At 39.6% G+C, this 21,147-nt stretch overlaps 1 protein-coding gene across 1 annotated transcript; it reads right to left on the reverse strand.

Moving 5' to 3' along the window:
- Positions 1–17,891: 17,891 nt before the first annotated feature.
- LOC147630046 (uncharacterized) lies at positions 17,892–19,740 on the reverse strand. Its single transcript, XM_086810910.1, has 2 exons — positions 19,181–19,740; positions 17,892–18,188 (listed from the first exon to the last, which is right to left on the reverse strand). Exons 1-2 carry the CDS (start codon positions 19,595–19,597, stop codon positions 18,063–18,065), a joined length of 543 nt encoding a protein of 180 aa, XP_086667036.1. The 5' UTR covers positions 19,598–19,740; the 3' UTR covers positions 17,892–18,062.
- Between the last annotated feature and the right edge of the window lie 1,407 nt (positions 19,741–21,147).

Raw genomic sequence — 21,147 nt, forward strand, 5'->3', positions numbered from 1 at the left:
AGAAGAAAGAAATTTTTTTTTTCATCTCTCTCTCTTATGTTCTTGTCTACTCGTGTGTGTGTGTGAAGAAGTTTACTTGTAAGGAGCTTAAGCTCACCCTCTCCCTCATATTCTTCTTAGGAACCACCCCCCTCAACTTTACACTTCAATGTATAGGTTTAAGGATGTAATTACATCACATATAAGAAGATGTTATCTACTTTATGATGGTTACCTAGGTGGAGTGTTTATAAGTGGTGGACCTCATTACTTTGTTCATTTAACATAACTTTGCAAATTAGCCTCCTACTGTGCGAGTGATTTTTTAGCACTTATTGTATATCTATTAATTTTTTTCTCAAATGATCTCACACTAATGTAAACAAGGGATGACCAAGCTAAGTGGAATGCCAGCATCAAGTTCTTATGTACACTAGTAGTCTTATGTAGAATAGTGTAATGCCAGTATCAAGTTCTCATGTATATTAGTAGTCTCAATGTAATGCTAGCATCAAGTTCTCATATACACTAGTAGCACATACTAGTTCAGTAACTTACATAAAGGTTTTCCATGCTTGGGTTCTCGACCACACTAATAAGTTTGTATAAACGATAACTCAAGTAATGAGACCTTATGGATGCTCTCATCCCCAAACTCATTGTGTGATGTCTCATGCTGCTCAGGAGTGAAAGCATTCTGACTCAGTGAAGAGTCCACATTATCGATTCCTTGTCTCCCTCCACCTCTTCCACCCCTTTTGCTTCTCTTGCTTGCTCTCTTTTTGCAATCTATTGGACAACCAAAAAAATTAACCATTTAAAAAACTTTTGAGAGGCAATGTCAAATAGCTTAAATGTGTTCTTCTCATCAATGTGCTTAAATTCATTGCTTAAAACATACATATAGCTCAACCTCAGGATATGCATAACATGAACAATGCGAGCATGCATTGAACTCTTTTGAATGTATGAACATATAGGGTTCTATTCTGTGTTGAAGATTAACAATGTTCTCTAGTTATCGTAGAGCACTTTAATTTAAATTACATGGATAGCACATAAGAACTTTTCAATGAAATGCAAAAAAACATTTTGGTGCCAGATTTAAGTATTTTGATACTTTTGAAGCCTTGTGTGGTACGTGGATATAAGGTTTTCTCATCTTGGCCATGGTGATGGCCAAGATGGAAAGGCTCTATGAGCCCTTAGAGCCATGGCCATGGGGAGGAGAAGAAAAAAAGGGGCCCAAAGCATGAAGCGCGAGATAGTCACATAGTAATCCAATTTGTTTCTTCCCATTGCCATTTCTATCACTATTCTAAATGCATGAAGCATGAGGGCATCCCTCCAAAAGTGTTGATGATCAATGCCTCCATCTTGGAAGGGGATGACTTAAACAAAATGGGGTAAAGAATCCTGATTTAGGATGCCTCCATCTTGGAAGGGGATGATGTAAACAAAATGGGGCAAAGCAGCCCAAGCTGGGATGCCTCCATCTTGGAAGGGGATTATGTAAACAAAATGGGGCAAAGTAGCCCAAGCCAAGATGATGTAAAAAAAATGGGGCAAAGCACCCCGAACCGGCTCAGGCTGCTTTGCCCCATTCAGCCCGAACTGGCTTGGGCTGCTTTGGCCCATTTATTTAACATCATCCCCATCATGTCAATGCTCTTGTGGACATATATGCATATCGTGAGTATGACCAATGTGAGTATGCATTGAACTATTTTGAATGCATGAAGCATGAGGAAAGCCCTCCAAAAGCAGTGACCAATGCCTCTATCTTGGAAGGGGATGATGTAAAAAAATGGCAAAGCAAGACGCTGGTGTGGGCTTCTTTGCCCCTTTTTTTAACATCATCCCCATCATGTCAAAGCTCTTGTAGACATATATGCATAACATGACCAATGTGAGCTTGTTTTGAAGTGTTTTGAATGCATGAAGTATGAGGACATCCCTCCAAATGTGGTGAGACCAACGCCTCCATCTTGGAAGGTGAGGAGAAAAAATGGGCATGAGGACATCCCTCCAAATGCAGTGAGAGCAATACATCCATCTTGGAAGGGAAGAAAAAAACGGGGCAAAGTAGCCCGTGCTGCTGTGGGCTGCTTTGCCCCTTTTTTGCATCATCCCCATCATGGCAATGGGAAACAAAATTCATGACAAAATTCATGATAGATGAGAAAGATATGCACGACACGCCCATGGCACACTGAACGCTAACGTGGGGAAACAAATTCATGAGATGAAAAGAGCCTTGCTTTGCCCTATTTCACAAGCATGAAAACATTGAGGACGGTGAAGAGGCATACCTTCTCGGTTTGGGTGCCCCTGCTCCGCTCCATTACTTTTTAAATATTACATTAGGTATCTCTCATGAAGCACACGTTGGGTATATCTCTCATTTTAGAGTAGGTCTCTTCCTTTTTCTTCTCGTTTACTTGTCTATTTTGGGTTTAAAAAATGGCAAGGAGTATCATAATCTTTGGACCATCCAAGGGAAGATAGTGTGAGTTGGTGTTCAGAGACATTCTTGAACACTTTGGCTTGCAAGGGTAGAAATCATCTTGAGATCACTAACATTGGGGTGTGAAATAGTGAAGATTGAGTTATAGGTTTTTTCAAATGGGGATGATGGGTTCATTGCTAAAACCAAGTATCTCTATATGAGATGTAACAGTGGATGATTTATCACCCGCCGATGATTGATTTATGTGATCAGTCTTTAGGCTAAGAGGCTTTATGATCTCCCATCTCTATGATTCTAAACACTATCTCTTCAATGAGTGTTTGTGGGGTGAGGAAATTGTTATGGCTCACCCTAACCCCCCTTGAAACACATCCAACAAGAGATTACCTGGTGAACCGCTGTCGTGAGGATCTTTCCAATGGCGAAGCTCGTAACCCTTGAGGTCTCCAAGCTTTACAACTCATTGAGAAGCAATTCTACTGTGTCTCCCTGTGGCGAGCATTGTCACACCGTCGTGCACTACGTGCACTCGTCCCTCCTCTCACCTCACATTACTCACACACTCGCTAGCATGCATTAGAGACAGGGATTGGCAAGAGCATAGCAAGAGCAAGGCTCTATTGCACAATGGGAGAGTATATTGTATTAGGAGAGACATTCACTTATATACATGGCTATAAGTGTTTACACTCACTTAAACTATGACTGGCCGAGCACTTTAGGCTCATAGAGGCCTAATTCTATTACAATGACTACTCTCATAATATATCCATGAAGTACATCACTTGGGACTTCATCCTAACTTCCTAACACACACTATTGAAGTGGGAATTGCCTTAAGTATTCCATCGGACCATTACGGGCACTCGTCCAAGTTATAGCTTTGGACACCATTGCTTCATCATATCTTGAATGTATGACCTTTTGGTGTATCTACCTTGACTTCTTAATGTAAGACAATGGTGGTAACCCTAGGAATGGGTTAACAGCGATGATAGACCTAGTAAGATAATATTAGGGAGTTTGGGAGTTCCCAATTTCCACTTTTAAATGTTCACAAAAAATGGGAAGCACGGTGAACCCTTTCAATATTTTTTCAAAACACCTCATGTGACATATTCTTTGATGTGTAGGCTCTAAATATACAGTCTCTGATAAATTTAAAGTTGGTGTGCTTAAGATACTCTAATAAGGAGATTCAAAAGTGTTACCATTTGGAATTCCCAAAGTATGGAAATTTTCCCAAACTCCCTAATATGGTCTTTAGTAAATAATTTACAAGATAAAGATATAGAAATCATCCACTCAAATCAAGAGATAGGGGTCACTTCAAAGCCTTAATGACTAAGAGTGCCTGACTAGCACTAGCACCAACTGAGTCGTCCTAGTCAAGGGCATTCATGAGCATGGATGAGTTAGCAAAAAATTTGCTCGAGCATTTAGGTTAGTAGTGGAAGAGGCAGCCCTAAAGGACAAGCTCCAAGGCTATCGTCAGCCAACACCTCAAGCTAAGAAAGCCCCAAGGGTAGCCTCAAGGCCAGCCCCAACCACCTCAAGTAGAATACCCACATCTATTTCCCAAAGAGATATAGTTTAGTGTGCAATTTATTGTTGTAAAAGTATGGAGGAGTGTTTGTTGAGCTAGATAACAATAAATTTGTGTAAATTTATGCTCGTTTCTATCGCCACCATATTAACCATAACATATCTCATTGTTGGTACTAAGGAAAACAGGGAGGACTCCGGTACACTCTAACACCACAATAGATGTTCCCAATGCCAAGGCAACCATTAGCCTTGCCAGCCCATCCTGAGTAGGCATAAGATCTAGTGCCTACCTTTTCAAAACCCCTTACCACACTGGAGGTATGTATAGACCACCCGAATTGCCATATCCACCTCTTGTACTACCACCTCAACTAAGAACCACACTAGTATAACAATACTGGCTGACCGCTCCCGTAGAGATAGAAACCTATGAGCAAGAGAGCTGTGGTTCTTATGAACAAAAAGACTCATGAGAGCAACAATAATATGGTCTCTATGAGTCTTATGAACAATAACACCCATATGAGCAGCAACAATATGATCCCTATGGGTATCTTAAACGTGCTTCACCCATAGACTTCACTCGTCGACTATGCCCCTCTTTTTGAAGCCATGGTGTAACAAAAAGTGAGAGACCTCAACAATATGGTATGTAGGCCATTGATGCAATGTTTTTGATGCAAAGGCCCACACTATAGCACAGAGTGCCCTCATTAAGATCCTGCACACCAAATCCCCAGAGTGTGCTCCTAGCACTCCAAATCATGTGCTAAAACCCAATGTAAGATCCCTCCTCAGCCTTGAATAATGTATAAGCTTTTACGTCAATCCCCTGTAATCATTCCCTATTTTAGAATGCAAGAAAATATTATTTTCCCTTGTTTTGGCCTAGAGAGAGAAAATATTCTAGAGAGAGGAAATTCAGAATTGAGATATTTTTAGATACAAAATTTCTCCTAATATCTAAGATGAATTCCCCTTAAACAGAAATTCAAAATAAATTTTCCAATGTGTATTAGGAATTAATTGAATATGTGTATTAAAGGCCTTAGCCTAAGGGTCCACATTTTCAAAAAAAATAAGGTTCCAAAGGGCCAATAGGATTAATCCAAGTGTTGGGATAAGATAAATACAAAGAATAAAAGAAAATACCCCAAAAATGAGTAAATGCTCACATAAGATGAAGAGTTGACTGAGTACAGGGTTTATTAGTTAGAAATTAAGGTTTATTAGTAAAAAAAATGAGATATTTTGGTAAAATGATGAATTTTTTATACCTCAATAAGGAGGGAAAGCCACTTGAGGTAGGTGCCTTTTTTTATCATGATTGTTTGGCTTTTATTAATTAAAAAAAATCAAGATATTTCATCTCTTCTGGTGCAAACTGGATAAAAAAGGGAGCCAAACTAATCCAAATCTTGTCCAAATTGGGTCAAACTAAAGTTGGAAGGCTCTAGAACCCAGTTGGACTTGGTTAGTGGCCTCCCTCACCTATAAATAGACCCTCATTCCTTTGTATTTTCATCTTTGAGTAATACCATGCCAATATTATCTCTAAATTTAGTTCTTACATTGTTTCGATCCTCAGCTTGGAGGTGTTTGGAAGAAAAGATTATTTGCATTACACTATGATGAGAAAGAGTCCATAGTGACCCTTGAAAAGTTGAAGTGCATTGCCTTGTCACCTCTCCGAAATGGAGAGGAGGGTCTTCCTACTTTCTTTATTACTAGAGAGTAATCCAATGATGCGAAACATGTATCACATGCCCAAGCAAGATGTGGTATACCGAGGGTGAGTTTCCTTCATAGTCTCCTATTGATGAGTGAATAGTGTTGAGAGTTATCCCATATCATCATGTCAAAAGATACATATGTCATTGAAAAGTTTGATGGAGAAGGGTTTCACACTTGGCAAGTCCAAGTACAGTATGCTCTCATGGGCAAGGGGTTGTGGCCTTTGGTGAAAGGCACGAAGTGGTGGACTTTGATGATTCCAAGGTTATGGAAGATGATGAACAAGCTCAATATATCATAGCTCTAAATATGGACAAAAAGCTCATTCATCATGTGGCCAACATGAAGACCACTAAGCTAATGTGGGATGAGATGGCAAAGTTGTATGGAGCAAAGGGCAAGCAGTCCCGTATCTCTCTCAAGGTGAATTTTTTTGGCCTTGAAATGAAGAGTGGAGATTCCCTTGGAGGCTTCATAAGAAGCATGAAGAGAATGTTAAGATTCAAGCTTGATGTCAGCTTATGCCAGTTGCACTATGTGCTGGCATGTTAGGTAGTAACATGTGTGAGACATAAATGACCGCGTCCAGCTGGTCATAGTTGTGTGGACAGTAGCTAGGGTTAGCTGTGTGTGGACACAACACAAGTAGTGTGTTGTAGCTTATGGATTATGGCTTTATGCATTGTGTGAGAAGGGACATGGTTTCCCTCTATGGTTAGGGTTTGATTAATACATTAGGGTTTGCTCCTGTGTGTGTGTCTTTTCTCCCTCTACCTGTTTTTCATCATGGTATCAGAGCCTGGTGCTCTCTATTAGGGTTTATGAGTGAGTGAGAGAAGAGGGAGAAGAAGCAAGGTGTGGAGCTTGCCATTGGAGCTGTGAAGCTTGGAGCACACCGATTTTCACCAAATCTAAGAGCTTGGCCTACTAGGTAAGGAATACTAAACATCCTTGAGCGGATTGCAGATGCAAAAACACAAACAACATCAGACTTGAGTTGCCCAAAGCAAAGGAAAATTTTCTCTTTTGTAAGCTCTCCACCATTGAAGCTTGAGTGTGGTGAATGTATGAGGCAAATGTGATTTTCTACATCAACAATGAATGCAATCAATGTGATTTGAATGCAATCAATGTGATTTTCTACATCAACAATGAAGTTCGTTAAGTACTTTGGAGTATCTGGAATACTTATTAGAGTATGGTTGAGCTAAGGAAGGCTCATTTACAAAATTGGACGTGTGTGGAAGGTGCATTTGCATTGAGCAAATATGTCAGACAACCCACCAATACAGATTGTGGGTGAGAAGTTGGATAGAAAGAACTTCCAGGCATGGAAGTACATGATTTAAAGCTTTCTGAAAGGAAAAGGATTTTGGAATCTTGTAACAGGTGCGGAGCCAGAGCCGGCTACCCCGACAACCTACACAACAACAAGTTGTCGCTCATAAACAGTGGTCAAAGAGCATACAAAGTTTTGCATTACTTGTCTATATGTATTTAGGATGCTATACTCATACATATACATGATGATGAGAATCCCAAGGATGCATGGGATACTTTGGTAAAGCTGTTTGATACAGATACTAGTGCTCGTAAGTCTCAGTTTGTTGAGACAACAGATTCATAATGTGAAGCGAAAAGGAAGGAGTATTCATGATTAAAGAAGTATGCAGATACATTGGCAACTATCAATGCCCCCATGCCTGATGATGATTTGGTAGACATTGCCTTGCATGGTCTTGGCAAGGAGGACAAGTCTTTTAATACATCTATCTCTATTTGGAGTACAGGTTTACCAAATTTTGATGAGTTGGTTTCACTCTTGCTTGTTGAGGAAATCAAACTCAGTGACTCTTTTCATGATGCATCTACTAGCCATGATGATAATGGCAGGAATTAGGCTTTCTATTCACAAAGGGGATTTAGAGGCAGGGGGAGATTTGCATTACGAGGTCGTGGTATTGGTCATGGATGGCAGGATAGGTTACCACAGCAGACTTTTCAGCCTTCATATGGTGCTAGAGGTGGTCGTTGGATATACACCTCAGAGAGGCAGAGGTAATCCTCATGGAAGAGGATGTTGGCAAGGCCAACAACGAGCATCTATGCAAAATGTGGAATTCCATTACTATGGAAAGCTTGGTCATATGGCACATGACTATTACCGCAAACAAAATGATTTGAGAGGGGGTAGAGCACAACATGATGGAAATTATACAAATGGTGGAAATTTTGCATCAAGCAGTCATGATGGTAGTGCAAATCACTTGTTTGCCATGAAACATGTCGTGGGATATATGATGACACATGGTGACAATGATGACACTTGGTATATGGAATCTGGAGCATCAAACCATATGACTTGGCATGGCGAATGGTTTGAACATATGAAGCCAATGGATATGAAAGGCTATGTGGAGACAGGTGATGATTCCTAGCATGCTATCACTCATGTTGGAAGTGTACCATTGGTGATGCATAATGGTGAACAAAGTTAATGGCAGATGTCTTGTATATGCCTTCTATTACAAAAAGTTTGGCCTCAGTTGGTCAAATGGTTGAACAAGGTTTACAGGTTCGTTTCAACGAGCATGGTTGCTTCGTTGAGGATTTCAAAAATGGATGTAGAGTCATTGTTGCCAAAGGCAAGAAAGAAGGCAAGTTATTTAAGTTGGATGCTGGGATTCCTGAGTTGAAATCGGCCATGTTCTCTAAAAGCCAAAATGTGGTACAGGACATTGACATGTGGCATAAAAGGATTGGACATGTGAACATACAAAGGTTAAAGAACATGCAGGCAAGAGGCACTGTTGGTGGGCTGCCTAGATTCAAGTATGATGGGAATATGCATGTCTGTGATGCTTACCAGTTTGGAAAGCAAGCAAGGTTGCCATTTCCTAAAGAAGGTAACATGAGTAGCAGGCCACTTGAGATAGTTCATAGTGATGTATGGGGTCCTGCACAAAACCCATCCATTAAAGGCAGCTTATATTATGTGACATTCATTGATGATTTCAGCAGAATGACTTGGATTTACTTTCTCACAGAGAGAAAAGTGAAGTGTTGGGAAAGTTTATGGACTTCAAAGCTTTTGCAGAGAAGTAATATGGCTCTTGGATAAAATGTTTGAGCACAGATGGAGGTGGTGAATACACCTCACATGCTTTTGAGAATTTCTTGAGAAAGCATGGCATAAGAAGGCAGCTAACTTGCAAGCACACACCTCAGCAAAATGGTGTTGCTCTGAGAGGAAAAATAGTCATTGGTGATGTGGCTAGGGCAATGCTCAATGAAAAGAGCATGCCAAACTATTATTGGGCAGAAGCGTGTGCCACAGTGATGTATGTACTTAATAACACACCCATAGCTGCCATACATGAAAGTACGCCAGAGATGCGTCTTACAGGTTTTAGGCCAAACATTGGACACCTCAAAGTGTTTGGGTAGCATAGCTTATGTACATGTGCAGATGAGAGAAGGAAGAAGCTAGATCCTAAGGTAGAAAAGTGCATTTTTGTTGGGTATGCACAGGATCGCAAGGCATATAAATGTTACAATCCACATACTAGGCAAGTGGTTATCTCACGAGATGTGGTGTTTGATGAACTTGCTAGTTGTTGGTACAAGGCAAAGGATGAGGGTGTCATTGATTCCGTTGATGCTAATGTGCATGTAAACTTGCCACAAACAAGTTTTATTTCTATGTCTGGGCCAGCAGAGTCTGAGAGTAGTACTATACGTCCATGGTCAGGACGCTTGAGACATGAGAGCGTGAGCACTGGGAGTAGTGCTGTGGATAAAGGGAAAAAGAAGGTTGAAGGAATTGGCATTACAGGTTATGAGCCGTCAAGTTCAGAAAGTTTGGATGAGAAACTTGGCTTACCAGTTTTACGCACACCAGGTGTAAGGCAGGATATATATGTGCCTCCACATGCTAGAGTGACAGGTGTTCAGAGTGATCCGCATGCATTTTACAGAGATCCCAAAGGGTCAGGTATCCAGTTGACAAGTTGATATATTGTGACTTTGCTATGCATTACGCATATATGACCTCTTTGGTGAAGCATGTGGAACCTACATGCTATACAAAAGCTATTGGGAAGCATGTATATGGGAGAAGGCAATGGATGTTGAGATGGACGCATTGGTTCATAATGAAACTTGGGATTTGGTTGCCTTACCCCACAAGGCAAAAATGTCATTGGTTTCAAATATCCCACATTATTTCTCCCTCCTCTTTCTTGATGTTATATATTTGTGCGATGGGAATCCATTTGGCTCCACCACTAGCCTTTTTAAGTGAGTTTCAAGATATAAACCATTGGCCTACTTTTCCTTTGACAAAGCTTGAATGAATAGATCTTGGTGCGATCTTCAATCTGTCCCATGCCCTTATAAATTTGATCAAACTTTTCTACCTATTGGATTGGGATCTCCATTTCCATCAAATTTAGTTTTTTTGTGGATTGGCTTGGTTTTGCCCAACTCTAAGCGTCTAGGTACTATGTTCGTCACAATCCCCTTCCCATTTTAAATGTCATTCTAAGCATGTTTTCTACATATTTGTTGAGATATCGAGCTTAACTAGTTGACTTGATATGCTCCAATGATGGATGACAAGCTGTGTGGTGATAGCCATATATTTAGATTACTAGATTATGGCATAGCTATAATGGTAGCTCATATAGTCGACTTCACACTATGAACCGACCATTGTAAGTTACAGTATGAGATTGCTTTCCCTTATAGTAGTATATACTCGTATCTCTTTATGTTAGTGGTTATATAGAAAAGAATAAGATAGAAGAAAATTCATCCATCCATTTTCTCTCTCTTATGTGTGTGTGTCTTGCTCTCTCTCTTGTGTGTGTGTGTCTGTGTTTTCTTACAAGGAACTCAAGCTCTCCCTCTCACGTGCATTCCTTGTATGGTGTTAGATCTCTCATTCATGTGAGAGCTAAGGAGGCAAGAACAAGGTCAGCAAAGGAAGCGATACTACACGGGTAAGGGTATTTCCATCTCTTTCCCTCTTTGATTTTAGAGTAACATCTTCAGTAGAGAGCTATAGGTAGACACGGAAGTCATTAATTTAGATTGAGGCACCTTCCTAGGTGAAGGAAAAAGACAACACTATGTGTAGTTAACTATATTCTTACGTGTTTTGACACGATTCAAGCATGTTTTGGGCCCCATTTTAGCTCTACAAATTTTTTGCAACACTCTTTCAAAGTGTCAATTTTGACTGTATATGCCCAATTTCTGGTTCAGTGCAAAGTTACAACATAAACTTGGTCACATATTAGTTGCAGAGAATCTAAGTGTTGCAAGTGTTGGCAAATATATGTGTATGTGATTGGTTCACATATAGTGGCATTTTAACACAGGTTTACAACTCCCTGGGTGTCATGTTGTCATATCCCACCACCACTGCACCCCCCCACCTCCTCGAGTTATGCCACCATCACACACACCCTCGTCCCCTCCCCCTAGCATCGTGCCCTCACAGCTCCCCTGGGCCATGCCATCACATGGCCCCCCCATATGTACTTCATGTTCCAAACATTACAAAGAACTTAGTTTCTGTTGTTGGACAGATGGTTGAGCAAGGTTTACAAGTGAGGTTTAATCCTTAAGGGTGTTTTGTGAAATACTTCAAAAATCAGTACCGCTTGATTAAAAAGGGTAACACAAAGGAAAGATGTTTACTTCGAATGTGTTTTGTGAAATACTTCAAAAATCAGTACCGCTTGATTAAAAAGGGTAACACAAAGGAAAAATCAGTACCGCTTGATTAAAAAGGGTAACACAAAGGAAAGATGTTTACTTCGCGAATGTGAATATGCCTGAGGTGAAGGCAACCATGTTTGCACATAATACGACACGTGTCATTGCAAATCTTGACATATGGTACAAGCACATTGGGGCTCAGAATATACAGTGGGCTAAAGCCTATGCAGGCCTAAAATATTATTACAGGTTTGCCAAAGTTTAATGTTGATGGAGTGCTACATAAAGTATGTGAAGCATGCCAGCTTGATACGCAAGCCACAAAAAATTTCCCACATAAAAAGCACGTCAGTGTAAGGCCATTAGATGTTATACATTTGGATGTATGGGGACCGACCAAGACTATAATATCTATAGGCTGCAGGTATTATGTTTTCCATGTTTGACATATGTAGATCATGTGATTGTAGAATCGGATCTAGACCTCCGTTTGGCAAAGGCTAAGCAAAGTTCTTGACTAGCACTTATAGATACTTACCTCTTGAGTCTCATCACCCACCACCACTTTCATCCTGACTCCCATCATCATAGAGTGAGAAGTACTTACTCTTGTAAGATGTCTTAGAGCTCTTGGATATTCAAGAGGATGAGGTGTATTACGTGCTTGTTCAAGATACAAGCATCGATTTCATTCAATTTGAGATGTAGGATGCTCCATCTACTATAAATGAAATTAGTCGTTATGATGGAATCAGCATGGATGACATCTCTTCTTAATCACTCCGTAGGTTAACATGGTTTTACACACCGTAAGGTGCTTTTCCATCTTACCTACTCGAATCAACACTTATATTTTGTAAGACAGTGCTTAAACATATAAAGCATCCTTACCTTGAGCTTAACGTCAAATAAGGACAGTCTAAGGACTCCGTGCGCACATACTTACTTACTTAAGACTATGTTACACATGTTGTGTATACCTCATGGTCATTCTGGTGTGAACGAACTCTTGTGTACACGTGCACTTTTACCTTCTTACTAGGAAAGGTTTTTCCTCATGTGACCACCCTCTTGGGAGGTGGTACTTGAGTACCCTAGAGCATTGACCACCACGAGTGGTGGTACTTGAGTACCCTAGAGCATTGTACTATCACTGCTCACCATGCTTAACCTTCATTTAACATCAATGAAATCCCTGAGGCCAATCAGTGTCTACGTTAGTTGTAACTGTGTCACTTGGTGGTACTTAAGTACCCTAGAGCATTGTAATATCACTGCTCACCATGATTAACCTTCATTTAACTGTGTCATGACATTCTGACCTTCCCTAAGAATAGACACCTACAAATCTTAATACAAGCTCAACCAAACACCTCTTAAGAGCCTCCATCTTCTTTACCTAAAACACATACAATATAACTTTTATCGACAAGCAATGAAGTACCAACCATCAAAACAAATAATATTAGAAACACTATGCTTTTTGCATTCATTCCAATCATAACAGTTCTTCTCACCTAAAGTTAACATTCGACTTTAACTAGGCACTCAATTGCACTTAATTGTATATGATAACAAGTCTCTTTGTATTGCAAAACGATCACCCAAGAAATGGGTCATCCATCATCTAGACTTTTGCAAAGCACAGGTGATTTTGATTTTCTTCATTATAGAGAGGGAAAAGAGAGGGTAGCACTGAAAAAAACATGATTTGATTGAGAGTGAAGTAGATATGAAATATCAAATTAATATAGCAAAAGCATGGAAACTTTGAAAGTACAATTTAGACTCTACCCCCCCCCTCTTTTCATGTAGTTTTTATGATTATAACATGAGTATTTTCATGACTAAGTCTTTGGTACAACATATAAATGTGACCATGCTTCAAGTACTACCCTTCAAGACCATGCCTCAAGTACATGCCTCAAGTACATGCCTCAAGTACATGCCTCAAATACCACCTTCAATGCCATGCCTCAAGTACATGCATCAAGTACTACCTTAAGACCATGCCTCAAGTACGTGCGTTAAGTATACTACCCTGAAGTACATGCGTCAAGTACTACCTTCAAGACCATGCCTTAAGTATAGTACTACCCTCAAGTACATGCCCCTACACCCTAATTATAAGATGAACTCCTATGCCTCTACACCCTAATTATAAGATGAACTCCTACACCCTAATTATAAGATGAACTCCTATGCCTCTACACCCTAATTATAAGATGAACTCCTATGCGACCCTAGAGGTAAATTAGAACAACACTTTAGAGAAGAACTCATTTATTGTAGAGAGGGAAGATATTATTGTAGATATATAATATATAATATCATATTAATATAAAACAAGCATGCAAACTTCAAGAGCATAATTTAGACCATGCCTCAAGTACTACCCTAAAAGTACATGCTTTTAGGGTAGATAAATAATATCAACTTAATATTAAAAAAACATGCAAACTTCAAAAGCATAATTTAGACCATGCCTCAAGTACTACCCTAAAAGTACATGCTTTTAGGGTAGATAAATAATATCAACTTAATATTAAAAAAACATGCAAACTTCAAAAGTATAATCTAGACCATGCATCAAGCCCTACCCTCATGTATATGCCTTTACACCTTAATTATAAGGTGAACTCTCTTGTATATAATATCAAATTAGTATAAAAAATCATGCAAACTTAAAAATTATATTTACATATATAATATCAAATTAATAGAAAAAAAGCATGCAAACTTCAAATTTATAATTTAGTAGACCATGCCTCAAGTCTATATATAATATCAAATTATATTTAAAAAAAGCATGCAAACTTTAAAAGTATAATTTAGACCACGGCTCAAGTACCACCCTCAAAGTACATTCCTCAAGTCCTACCCTCACGTATATGCCTTTACATCGTAATTATAAGGTGAACTCTCCTGTGACCTTAGAGGTAAAATTAGACCAACACTTTAGAGAAAAACTCATTTGATGTAGAGATGGAAAAGAGGGGTAGTAATAAAAAATATATATGAGTTTTATTGACTGTGAAGTAGAAATCAAATTAATATAACAAAACCATGGAAAGCTCCAAAGTAAAATTTAGGCCATGCCTCAAGTACAATCTAGACTCTGGATCCCACACCCCCCCCCCAACTCTTTTCATGTAGTTCTATGATTGTAACATGAGTATTTTCATGAGTACGTTTTTGGTACAACTTTTTTGGGTAGAGGGGAACTCATTTGATGTAGAGAGGGAAAGGAGGGTACTACTAAAAAAATATGATTTGATTGAGAATGAAGTAAGTCTACAACATTAAGTTAATATAACAAAGCATGCCTTAATAATCTAGACCCCCCCAAAGTCTTTTTTGCATTAGTTACTATGGCATAGATCTTTTTCTCACGCTTAAGAAGAAACCATTTGAAAAAATTTAGTTGGCATCTTTCTGCTTAAGAAGAAACAATTTGAAAAAGTCCAACTAGCCCCTAGAGGAAAATTGTTATTTTGGTGAAAGAACATTCCTTATGTATCTCAAGTATAATCTACACCCCCTAGAGAAAAAATCGATCTATTTATTTTGCCTTATGTATCTCAAGTATAATCTACACCCTCTAGAGAAAAAATTGATCTATTTATTTTGCCTTATGTATTTCAAGTATAATCTACTACACCCACTAGAGAAAAAAATGATCTTTTTATTTTGCCTTATGTATCTCAAGTATAATCTACTACACCCACTAGAGAAAAAAAATGATCTTTTTATTTTGGTGGTGAAGTAAATATACAAGAGATAGAGGATATATAAAAGAAGCATGGAAACTTTCAAGTATTATTTAGACCAATATACAAAGGCTCTTAACACTCTTTACAAGACATTAAAGTGTCCTTTTCTAGGGGTTAGTAGATACGACAATTTACAAAGAGGGTATATATGTTGTGGATCACCATTTAGGGTAGGGACTTATTTTACATGTCTAAAAGAATGAAAATTTAGAGGTAAGAAAAATTAATAATTAAAGCCATCCTTTGCTACTTTACATGCAAGAGTTAATTTAAGCCATCCTTTGCTACTTTATATCATCTTTTGTTCTTAAGCAAATAAAAAAATACAAGGACATGACAAGAACATGCACAAAAAGTTTCAAGTACAATCTAGACCAAGAAAGAAAAGCCTTTGAAGATGGAAGAGTATACAATTGACAAAAACAAAAACCTCCAAATACAATTGACATAATTGGTGGGGAACTTGCATGGAAACACTCTAAAGTACAAAAACCAGGACAAAGACTCTTAAAATGGAGGAGTTGCATGGAAAGTTGAAACTCTCATGTACATTAAAAAAATTCATCTTTGAACTTTGTTCAAACGTTAGCTATACAAAACAAAAATTTGGTGAGTAAGATTATGCAATCTTACTTTAACCAAATGTTAGGCATACAAACATAAATTTGGCGAGTACGGTTGCTCAAATGCAATTGATATGATGATGGGAGAAACATAACATTTCCACCAAGTATAGAGTCTTTTTTTGATACAATGACTTTGTTCAAATGTTAAGCCATTGAAACAAGTTATTATTCAAATGTTACTAAATACCTATTGATATTTTGGAAGGAGAATAGTACGATCCGGATGGACTACTGAAAGACTAGATAAGTCGCGCTAATCGTTACTAGAGCGAGTTACTGCAAATGATCTACACCGGGTTTGATGGTGGTTAAGCCACCACCCACAATGCTAGATAAGTATGCGAGAAACCATTCGACAGTGCCAATAATAAGTATGCAGCCAAATCGATTAAGTATGCAGTCGGGACATTGAAACATTTTATTATTCAAATGTTGTGGAAGGAGAATAGTCTCCCTCACCATGTGGGAGAAATATAACATTTCCACCAAGTATAGAGTCTTGTTTTGATACAATGACTTTGTTCAAATGTTAAGCCATTGAAACAAGTTATTATTCAAATGTTACTAAATAACTATTGATTTTTTATGATCCGGATGGACAACTGAAAGACTAGATAAGTCGAGCTAATCGTTATTAGAGCGGGTTACTGCAAATACCTATTGATGTTGTGGAAGGAGAATAGTACGATCCGGATGGACTACTGAAAGACTAGATAAGTCGAGCTAATCGTTACTAGAGCGGGTTACTGCAAAGACCTATTGATGTTGTGGAAGGAGAATAGTACGATCCGGATGGACTACTGAAAGACTAGATAAGTCGCACTAATCGTTACTAGAGCGGGTTACTGCAAATACCTATTGATGTTATGGAAGGAGAATAGTACGATCCGGATGGACTACTAAAAGACTAGATAAGTCGAGCTAATCGTTACTAGAGCGGGTTACTGCAAAGACCTATTGATGTTGTGGAAGGAGAATAGTACGATCCGGATGGACTACTGAAAGACTAGATAAGTCGCACTAATCGATGAGCGGGTTACTGCAAATACCTATTGATGTTGTGGAAGGAGAATAGTACGATCCGGATGGACTACTGAAAGACTAGATAAGTCGCACTAATCGTTACTAGAGCGGGTTACTGCAAATACCTATTGATGTTGTGGAAGGAGAATAGTACGATCCGGATGGACTACTGAAAGACTAGATAAGTCGCACTAATCGTTACTAGAGCGGGTTACTGCAAATGATCTACACCGGGTTTGATGGTTAAGCCACCACCTACAATGCTAGATAAGTATGCGAGAAACCATTCGACAGTGCCAATAATAAGTATGCAACCAAATCGATTAAGTATGCAGTAGGGACATTGAAACATTTTATTATTCAAATATTGTGGAAGGAGGATAGTCTCCCTCACCATGTGGGGCACATTTTTAACAAGATTTTTAGTGTTATTTTGTTTAACCAAAAGCAATATGGACTCTATTGATGCTTCAACTATTTTTTGCAAAATATGTGCTACTATTTTTGCCATTTTGAGGGTGGTGTGATGCTCATTGTTGAAACTATGTGTTAGATATGAATGAATGGATGGTGATGTTTTATATAGGTTGGACGTATATGGATGATGTAATTGCTCACTATTGCTACTATGGGCTTGGGGCTAGATGCATTATGCATATGATGTCTTATATAGGTTGGACGTATATGGATGATGTAATTGCTCAATTATGCTACTATGGGCTAGGGGCTAGATGCATTATGCATATGATGCTCATTGTTTGGCTTTGCTAATGCATCTTCTAGTATAGTTTTATGACATCTGGTGATGGTTCATGCAAAGAAGACTTTTGCTACTTGATGAGACTATAATTGACACTATAGGGCTTTTGGACCCAAAAAGTTGTGTGACATATCTTTCTGTATATAAAGGGGTTTAATCATTTTGGAGCATTTAGATGCTAAAATCAATTCCTACACTTTAAGATGGCACTTGAAAATACACTAAACCCAAGGCATCCATAATACAATGGCTTAGTTTATTAGACATATTGAAAAAACCCGTGACAAAAAGTTTATTACAGCTGCAAAAACAGTCAACACAACTTGACTCAAAAGAAAGGTGGGGAAAACACGCATGGACGATCGGTGGGGTCCATCATATACAAGGGAGGGTGGGCATTATTAGGGTACAAGCTAGCTTCTCTACAGCAACTCTCTACATGGTTCCACTGTATGTTTCAGCTTGTATCTTCTTGTAGCCACGTGGAGTCTCATCCTGTACTTGTTGGCAAAGCATTTCGATGCCCCTCTCGCAAACCTCTGCAGCACCTGTTCATCAAACAAATGGGTGATGTGCATCTCCCCCCCTCTCTCTCTACATGTCTCCCTTCTCTCTCTAATACATAACATACATATATACATGCCTGCCTCTCTCTCTCTCTCTCTCTCTCTCTCTCTCTCGTGTTGCATTCTACCGACTTTAATATGCTTGCATAAGGCAAGTATGCATGTATGGAGAGAGAGAGAGAGAGAGAGAGAGAGAGAGGAGAGAGAGAGAGTATCATCTCTCCATACATGCATACTTGCCTTATGCAAGCATATTAAAGTCGGTAGAATGCAACACGAGAGAGAGAGAGAGAGAGAGAGAGAGAGAGAGAGAGAGAGAGTATCAACGTCGGTAGAATGTAACATGAGGGTATATACAACCAACGGTGGGACTTGAACTCGGGTGGGTCATAGCCTTTATAAGGGAGAGAGAGATATGGTTGTAATTCAACCCCGTTTCTCGTGTTCTGAAGTCTCCATACTCCATAGAGCTAAACGTTGACTAACTGCATTTCTGTCCTCCTCAGGGAAGCTGGCATAGACAAGGTTGGATCTCTCTCTCTCTCTCTCTACATATATACATAATGCATACATGCATGCATGATGTATGTCTTCATGTATATAATATAGGCATAGAACTAAAGTTGGCCCAACTGCATTTCTGTTCGCCTCCATGCATTTATCAATTCCCATTAAGTACGGAGAGTACGGAGAGACTTCAGAACAGAGGTTTGCATCCGAGGCTTGGCAGTACACTTAGCATCAAGAAATCGCAACAGAGACATGATTAGGATATGAAAATGGTGATTAGAGGGTCATCCATCTACAGGATCATAGACATGTATTTTTCAACCCCTGATATAAAAATTAGGGCATCAAAGCAACTTGATTATGGACTGAAATAGAAGTAGAGAAATGCATCGGAGACTTGACATGAAGGTGTGAGATGGGGAGGATGGAGATCAGGAGGGAGGATTTAGAAGCAAAATTCTTACCTTGTCTGTCATGGAGTGGAGGTGGGCATGTCGTTTGAAGCTAGATTTAGATCGCCCAATGGGCGTGAGGAGCTTGCGGGAGCGAGGCGTGATCAGGGGAGTGCGGGCTTCGAAGGAGTCCACACGGAAGGCCGAGGAAGGCCTGACAGGCTCGTCCTCAGGGTGGTGGTGGGCGACCATGTCGAGCTGCTTGCAGGAACCTGCCTGGAAACACGAGATCAGAGGGAAGTCCAAGGTGGGTTTCTTGTGCGCATCGTCGTCATCATCGTTTTCTGCCCAATCTGAGCTCGGAAGGTCTGGAAACTTGAAGAGAAGCTGCTCCGAGGCAGCCTTGCTCACGAGCTGCACATGTTTCTGCAGAGGCGAGACAGCAGAAGAAAACATGGCGGACTCCTTTCTGTCTGCTCTTGAGCTCATATATATAACAACAAGAAGAAGTCGGATGATGATGATGATAATAAGAACAAGATTGACGCTTACAGAGAAAGTCCAAGCATACACAGACAGAGGAGAGCTCCCAGAGGCGAGTTTCTGACTGACACGATTGGTAGGAATTAGGATGGCTGCTTTGTACACTAGCTCCCCCCGTCAACAAGGCTTCTTTTATGATGGTCTTTCTTGGTTTTTCGTCTGATTAAAAAATAACCCTTCGCCCCAAATTCCCAACGGTTAGAAAACCCTTCGTTTCTTAACGTCTCTCGACATTCTTTAAAGCACCACCCCCGCCGCTCTCCCCCCTCCCCTTTTAATAGGCTTATAAACACACACGCTCTGTGTGTGTGTGTGTGTGTGTGTGTGGGGTTCTGGATGTGGGTGGGGTGTACGCACGCTTGTGAAGAGATATGTGAACCCATGATAGATCCATGTCATAATGACGCTCCACTTAGACATGAATTTGTATGCACATATTTAAATCCTCCCTTATTTACGGGGATGAAATGAAGGCCAAATGTGTCATAAGTGCTCCAAAAAAACATATTTCTCAACCAATCAACATAAGGACAACTCGTAAATTTTGTTGCCGAAATCTCTACTATATGATGGTTTTTATAACTAAAATAGATGAAAAATCATTCCTTAAAATAAAGGTTGCTTAAAATCTTGGCCAGTTTCTCTTAATTTTGGCCAATACAAATACACTAGAATGCCATTACTGAATCTCATTACCACCTTGATGTATGCCATCTCTCTCTCTCTCTCTCTCTCTCTCTCTCTCTCTCTCTCTCTCGTATGTGTGCACGCTCTCTCAACACGCACTTGTGGCAACATGTGCTCACATGAGAGAGAGAGAGAGAGAGAGAGAGAGAGAGAGAGAGAGAGGCAAACAAAGAGAGAGAGAGAGAGAGAGAGAGAGAGAGAGAGAGAGAGAGAGAGAGAGGCAAACAAAGAGAGAGAGAGAAAGAGAATGTGTGTGTGTGTGTGATGACATACATCAAGGTTTTTGATAATGAGATCCATGCATGTGCATGCAGAGAGAGAGAGAGAGAGAGAGAGAGAGAGAGACCAGAGAGAGAGACTCTCTCTCTCTCTCTCTCTCTGGTCTCTCTCTCTCTCTCTCTCTCTGAGAGAATTATGATATGCATTATAAGTCTCTCTCTCTCTCTCTCTCTCTCTCTCTCTCTCTCTCTCTCTCTCTCTCTCTCTCTCTCTCTGAGAGAATTATGATATGCATTAAGTTTTTTTATAATGAGATCTCTCTCTCTAGTCTCTCTCTCTCTCTCTCTCTCTCTCTCTCTCTCTTTCTCTCTCGCACGCACGAGAGAGAGAGAGAGAGAGAGAGAGAGAGAGAGAGAGAGAGAGAGAGAGAGTTATGACATGCATTAAGTTTTTTTATAATGAGATCCATGCTACATTTGCCTTTATTTCATCTCCATAACAAGGGAGGATTGAAAAATGTGCATACAAATTCATGACTAAAAGTAGAGTGACATGAATCTAATGGTTCATGTATCCCTTCACATAGTAAT

The sequence above is a fragment of the Cibotium barometz genome, chromosome 17 (assembly GCF_041138505.1).
Source record: "Cibotium barometz isolate CiBa-2024 chromosome 17, ASM4113850v1, whole genome shotgun sequence".
Lineage (NCBI taxonomy): Eukaryota > Viridiplantae > Streptophyta > Polypodiopsida > Cyatheales > Cibotiaceae > Cibotium > Cibotium barometz.

Bases quoted from the DNA above. Each gene is read 5' to 3' on its own strand.
- LOC147630046 (XM_086810910.1), bottom strand. From the start codon at position 19,597: ATGAGCTCAAGAGCAGACAGAAAGGAGTCCGCCATGTTTTCTTCTGCT. The intron at 18,189-19,180 runs GTAAGAATTTTG...TTTGATGAACAG, and splicing joins TCCACTCCATGACAGACAAG to GTGCTGCAGAGGTTTGCGAG.